This window comes from Eleginops maclovinus, chromosome 6 (genome assembly GCF_036324505.1).
Source record: "Eleginops maclovinus isolate JMC-PN-2008 ecotype Puerto Natales chromosome 6, JC_Emac_rtc_rv5, whole genome shotgun sequence".
Lineage (NCBI taxonomy): Eukaryota > Metazoa > Chordata > Actinopteri > Perciformes > Eleginopidae > Eleginops > Eleginops maclovinus.
Window position 1 is genome coordinate 15,042,882 of NC_086354.1, and position 7,315 is coordinate 15,050,196.

Sequence of the window (7,315 nt, forward strand, 5' to 3'; positions counted from 1 at the left end):
AAATCTTCTCGAGCCAGTTGATTATGTCGACAATACACATTGTGTCAGTGGTTTGAGTTACTTGACAGTTATAAGATGGCACGACATACAATATGTGATAACTAAAGCTATTCTTCGATCGAAGAAGTAATCTTATTTCAGTACATTAACGCTTTAGTTTACCTCAAGACATTGCGGTTAAATGCGTAATTCATCAAGTGTCCAGACAGCGTTTTGTGAAGTGCGTTGTGCGCTCTCTCGTGGATTTTCTTGAACAGTGTGCTCAGTTTGAACAGGAAAGCGAAGCTCTCACAACATGCATGGGGGTGTTGGATGCAGTGTCTATTCGCCTGGCACCTGTTGCAGGCTTACTATTATCAGCGCTGGTCTACTGAGGATATAACGACAACAGCCTTACCATCATAACAGGACCATGGTGGAACAAACCGAATCCAACTCCAGCCAGTACTATTTTGACAACACCTCAACTGGAGTCCAGAGCAGCTTCGTGTTTTCAGGACCATTGTTTGTCATTTTGATGGTAATGATGGTGACTTTGGTCGTTGTGATAGTTTTGGGCAACGCACTGGTAATTTTCGCTTTTAAAGTGGACAAGAGTTTGAGGACACAATGTAATTACTACTTCCTGAATTTGGCAATATCAGATTTTCTTGTAGGTAAGTGAAGCCTTTGCCTTTTTATAGAGACCGGATTCTGAGTGAAGTTTAATGCAAACGAGAAATGAGCTATATCTGAAATAAAGACTATTTTCTTGATTTGCTTTGATGTACTCATCCATGCTGATATATGACTGATTACTGACGTTCCTGATTATGCCTGCCTTACTCCCTGTAGTCTAAATGTGTACAACTAAGTAGAGCTGAGGAGGACTACATTCATGATTTAAGCAGCTGTTGATTAGAAGAACTGATGGATCCAATATAATATAAGTTTAGGGTGTTGAATCATTTTTATTTATTTCTCTGTTTTCCTTATTTTTGCATGTGATTTTTTCACTTTCACTCACCTTATTCCCTTCAGTTCATAAAGGTTAACATATTTTAAGGTTACACTTTACTTAAAGGCGCCCCACCACCCCTTCCCCATTTAGCATTTGTAATGTGCATAACTGAAAACGTAATCTGTGTAGGCCTATGCCTTGAAATCCCTTACACTTATTGTTTCTGTAGGGGCATTCTGCATCCCAGTGTACATGCCTTACATCCTCACAGGCAGGTGGACACTGGGTCGCGGACTCTGCAAGCTGTGGCTGGTCATGGACTACCTCCTTTGTTCTGCATCGGTCTTCAACATTGTCCTCATCAGCTACGACCGCTTCCTGTCTGTCACCAGAGCAGTGAGTGGAACATCCTGTGCCTCACATCTGTTCTGCACACAGCCATTCAAAGCAATTCAGGATTTTGACTCATAGCACACTTACCTGCCATACTTGCTAAACAATCTGAAATGACGTCATAGTCACATTAAGTTAAACTTACTTGACTTTCTTCTCAGTTTCCAGGTAGACAGAATTAAATGGGTTTTTTCTTTATGTTAGGAAAGGATTCAAAGCATAATGTCGAAAGTCCTTTCCTTCTTAGCCATATAAATGTTTACTGCTTGTGGTCTGTGGCATCATTTCTGACTGGTGGGTCTCCCAGGTCATTGGTAGGGGCAGTGCAACCTCATTCTCCCAAAAGTGCCCATCTGCAGAGGTTAATCATTCCTGACCCATTCAGGCACAGTGCCACTCCTAATTATAGCCCTTCCCCATGACGAAGATAAAAAAAAGTCACATTTTGACTTTGGACTACACTGGGCTTACTAGAAAATATGCAGGACGTCAATGGTGTAACATTTAAAGACTTATAGGCAAAATGAGTAAGGTTTTCTTAAAAACAATGTGTAGACAAAAAAAAAAAAATACCCCCCCACTTTTGTACTTCAGGAAATATAGCACTAAGTGGCGCAGTAAATATTTTGTTAAAGGTATAATGGAGCATTTGCTGTAAAAATAATGCATAGACGTAAGATCCCTCTAAATCAATAAGCAGTACAAGTTTTTGGTGGTGTCAGTAGATCCCACCTTTTGCCTGTAATTTGTCTTCTCTTTTCATTTCGCTGTATTTGTGATGTGTCTGAGCTTCAACCTCTATAACCAGATGCCACATCATAAGTATGCATATAAGAGGAAGCTTTGAAAAATGGGACAGTTCAAAGAACACACAAATATAGCAAGGCAAAGCGACTAAGCTGAGTAAATCAGATACGCTTTCACCCACCAGTGAGAACCATGAAAGAGTAACTTTGAATGTTGTGTTGAGAAACTCAAATTAACAAAACCTACTTATTGTGTCTTAACATATTTATTATTTCCACATCAGTTGATTAAAAGCATTTAATCTATGTCGGTGCAACGCTCCTCCGCAGCATACTTTTTATGAAACCCAATTCAACAGCATCAGTCATTTTCATTTTATATTTTCTGCCCGCTATGGCACATATCTAGTGATTGGCAAACATTTCTAAACCTTTGCAGCTGTTGGAATCATTGAACCTCTAGTTGGGGCCTGTCTGTGCATTAGCTGACTGACTGCATCCTACACACATGTGTGTTAACTCAAATGTGGGATGAAGCGACAAAGAGAGTGTTCTGTTTCCTTTCACAAGCAAACACTTAACATCAGAGCAATGAATACAAATAACACCAGAGAGATGGAAGCCTCTTCTTTAATTAGCTAGCTTTGATCATAGAGATCCTCCTCCGTGCCATGGTCCTTCCAACCTGGAGAGATCAATCACAGCAGAAACAGGCCACCGGCTGCCAAGCAGCATTTTCCTAAAAGCATTCTCTCTGAACAATGAAGACAAAGGATCGTCACCAGCCACACGACACAAAGTTTGGCTTTTGACAGAAAAGACAGAGTCAGATTATATGCATATGGTCAACCATTAATGTCAGCCCATTAAAAAACACAGTATCATAAAATATATTTTGTATCTCACAATTAGAAGAGTGAGCTAAAATGAATCCCTAGAAGCTCTCGGGAGAAATCAAACGTGTTAAGAAGATCTGCAAAATTAAAGACTGAAATTGTTCTTCTTTCCTTTTATAATACCTTATATGTTTTCTTATTTATCTTTTCTTATATTTATTTTATAATGGTACATCTGTTACGGAAACCAATTTCTCCCCAGGGATTATTAAAGTATTTAAGATTCAGATTCTGACGAGCAGACCTGCTCTTGTCCATCGAGGGCAACATTACCACATGAAGCAGGGGCAATAATTATTGTATACCAATTAATTTATACAAACATAAGTGGAACCATTTCCCATCTTCTTTGAAGAGGAACTGCAGTTCATTTTTTGTCCTTCAGAACAGGGGTATAAATTCAGAGCAGCTGGAGAGTGTGGATGGGGACATAGGATGTGACACTAATTGAGACAAGTGTGCATAAGAGGTGTGCCATTGACTTAGCACTAATTTAAACTCTTTTCTTTGGTGCATGATGTCAGGATGTTGGAAAGTTCACTTATTCAGTTTCAGGAAATGTAAGACTTTAACTCCCATGCATTTATCTGACGGTTACAGTTACACCACTACTTTGAGGATAAATATTTTACATGGAAACATGGGATCAGCTCATAAAATACAATACATTGTGAGAGATTCAACCATCCTAACCTGCTGCAACAATAAAACCATGCTTACAAATTCATGCATAATTATGTCTTTCAAATTTTAGACTACATTATATTATTACTTTCAACACTTTATGTATAGTATATTTTTGGAGAACACATTGTTATTTTGCCCTGTTTCTACAATAATGGTAGGATGCAGCAATCACTAATACAATTGGGGGACCCCCTGGTGGTACCACTGAGCATATTTTGTTATTTCTCCTTATATTTACTGCAGGTAAGTTACCGTGCCAGACAGGGCATGGCTCACCAAGCCATAATCAAGATGATTGCTGTCTGGGTGCTAGCCTTTGTCCTGTATGGCCCAGCTATAATTTTCTGGGAGCTGGTGGTGGGCAGAAGCAGCGTGCCAAAGGATGAGTGTTTTGCGGAGTTCTATTACTCTTGGTACTTCCTGCTGAGTGCCTCTATGCTGGAGTTTTTCTCTCCTTTCATCTCTGTGGCTTTCTTCAACCTCAGCATTTACCTCAGCATTCGCAGGAGGAGGCTCCACAGCAGGAAGGCACAGCTCCACCTTCAACTGAGCGAAACTGCTTCTGCCCAGGGGAAAGGTATCCCCCTGTCCCACAACTCGGAGGTTGGGATGAAACTGGCTGTAAGAGGCTCTATCCACTCCCAGTCTTCCTCTCCCAGCTTGGGTAAACTAGATCCCTCAACCAGCAGGGCTGCCCATCCTAGCCGTCTGTCCAGGGATAAGAAAATTGCTAAGTCCCTGGCCATCATAGTGTGTATGTTTGCCATCTGCTGGGCACCGTACACCCTACTGATGATCATCCGTGCTGCCTGCAGAGGGCGGTGCATCCAGCATCATTGGTACGAGGTCACCTTCTGGCTCCTGTGGCTCAACTCTGCTATTAACCCGTTCCTGTACCCACTTTGCCACAGTAGCTTTCGCAGGGCCTTTAGCAGGATTCTCTGCCCAAAGCGGCATACTACTCCCCAATCATCTGTCCTTCGTCTTGGTCAGTGACACGCAGATACTCACAGAAGCATGGGGATGAACAATGTGCCAACTAGGGATGGAAATATTCCCATACCCATACATTTCACAGTTTCAGCAGATGCAGATAAACTGTGCATCATAATCTGTCACAAAGTCAAAAATATATAATTGTGTTTTTCAATGTTTAAATGTATAAAACATTGATATTGTACAGTATTGTATGTGTTTACTGTGTTCACGTCTACAATGTGTGACAGCATGAAAATAATTACCTGTCTAAAAATCTGGACGCAATAACAAAAACATGGTGATTATTAGTGCAGTAGAGTTTTAACATTTAGGAAAAAGTTCTAGATTTGACATTTGTCTTGATTGAGTGCGATACAGGTTAGATATTATCAATTTATTTATGTTGTTGAGTTTATGTTATGCAACATGTACCTTGTATTCGATAAATATATATATATATGTAGGATTTGTGTTCTTTAAAACATAAGTGTTGCCCACACTGTGACAGCCTTGATTCATCTAAACTAAAAATAGATCACTATCACCCTCTGCTGTTAGAACGTTTTTTAAATTGTTGTTATTAATATTACAGAAGCACTGTGATGAAAACGAACAAGTGCAATTAAGTATAAATGTATGTAAATCAAACTGTTTAATGAAACCTTATATTTCTCTATGTTTGGAGCACATTATTAATAATGGATTTGTCTACAAAATGAGAATTCTTTGCACATACATTTGAAAATGTTTATTGGTTGCTTTTCTGTAAAAAAAAAAAAAAAAAACACGTTATTTTAATGTTTTGTTGAATTCTTAGAATATGTTTTATAGAAATGAAGCTTAAATGAGAGAAGTCAAATGTTTACATACAATTTCAAAATACCATTTACTGTGATCAGCAGATGCATGTTTATGTATCTGCCACTAGATGTCACCATTAACCTGTACAGCTTCCCGTTTGTGCAGTGGCTAGGCATTTGTCTTCAACACAACATGAGTGAAGTCAATTTTCGAGATGGGCCCGGTTTTCATCAACTGCTTTACTTTATTGTGTGTGATTGAATCGCCAGTTTAATATGTGTTCTATTTCTGCACTAGGACCTTGACTGACTGAAATTGTAAAAGCAGAATGTTACCTAATAATAGACCTTTAAAAAGGAATCATGCTCCCTTAAAATTATTCTCAGTGACAATTTCTCTGATTCATACTGTCGCTTGCTTTCTTGAACAGTAACAGTCTTTCAAATGCTTTAACAAATGTTTTATCTCAAGTGCTGTTATTCTACATATATTTTTGGTAACTGTTGAAACTTAAATATTCCAGTAAAGGCCTGAAGGTTTTCCACTTCATTCAGACAAAAAGTATAATGTATAAAAAAAATTTTTCGTGCCTATTTAAAGGTAATGCTTTAGGATCTTAATGCACATAATAATAAACAATTTCATTTCTCTGATGCATTTTAAATGTAGATGCTGTCTACCTGATGGCTAATTGGGTCAGTGCCAAGTGGAAGTAGCTTTTGTTTGATGTGCAGATGAAATGCTGATAGAGCAATACCATTTTTGTATTGTTCCCTAGTCTGGGTTGGTTTGATTTGATGGATTCAATGAGTTATTTCCAGATGTAGACTTATTAGACCTCTAATTACGCCATCATGTTAGATAGTGAGGTTACATTTGCAGGTGCCTGGGTCCCACAGGGGACTTACATTGCTCAAATTGTTGCTGTTGCCCGTGTGCACATCTGGGCCCCTGGTCAGGTGCGGGGAATAAGGGCACAGCTGCAGGGACAGGCCTCTGCTCCCCCTCCCTCTCTGCCTGTGGTGGGGTGGGGGGACAGAAGCACACTTTGACCAAAGGGATGCAAGCACATTTCCCTCGGGACGATGGAACTGCATTTATCAGCAGAATGGCAAGCCTGGGTTTACTCCCTGTGTATCTAAATGCGACAGCAAGAGCAGTATCACTGGGAGGAAGGCTTGCACTGTGTGCAGTTATATTAGAGGGACTACTGCTATTGATTTTGTTGATAGATTGAAATGTCATGGCATGTGTGCCAGGCTGATGTGGCTGCTGACTGAATGTGTTCGGGATCATGCCAACTTCAATTGGTCTTGGATGAGTAGCACTATGAAAAATACAGATGAGAGATTTTAATTATGTGCGGTTGCAAGTGGGTGTGTTAAAAAAAAATCGTATTCAATGTGTAAACGTAAATGTGTTTATAGGGGGGGTTAGATGTCTGTGACCCTAGGCAATGTATCTCAAAGCTGTGACCCCAAATTGAGCGCACCTGTGCCCCTTAAGTTTATAGAGTCCCATTAGCAGAGACTCAGTCCGTGATCAGAAGGGACATAGGGCCTATATAACTTCCCCGTGAGATTCTCTGAATAGTTTAACTCCTGGAGTTTCCACTTTAGCACATTGTTAGGATGACTTAATGCTGAATGCTTGTGTTTTCCAACAGAACAACATCCCAATGGACAATAAAAGGTGTGCAATGATGCCAATGTATTTTTATCTTTTATATTTATATTATATTTATATTTGGAATAAGGACAAACTCATAACACACTTTCACACACCAGTACAATTTGCAACAGCACATGCTACACAAATATTTTAAAGTTACGTTGGAATATAAAACGAACACTGAGACAAGACCAAACCACTTT

At 39.5% G+C, this 7,315-nt stretch overlaps 1 protein-coding gene across 1 annotated transcript; it reads left to right on the forward strand.

The window, feature by feature from the left end:
* Nucleotides 1-412: 412 nt before the first annotated feature.
* Nucleotides 413-5,760, forward strand: LOC134866461 (histamine H3 receptor-like). Its single transcript, XM_063886664.1, has 3 exons — nt 413-656; nt 1,170-1,336; nt 3,906-5,760. The coding sequence occupies exons 1-3, from the start codon at nt 413-415 to the stop codon at nt 4,656-4,658; spliced, it is 1,164 nt and encodes a 387-aa protein (XP_063742734.1). The 3' UTR covers nt 4,659-5,760.
* The last annotated feature ends 1,555 nt before the right edge of the window (nt 5,761-7,315 follow it).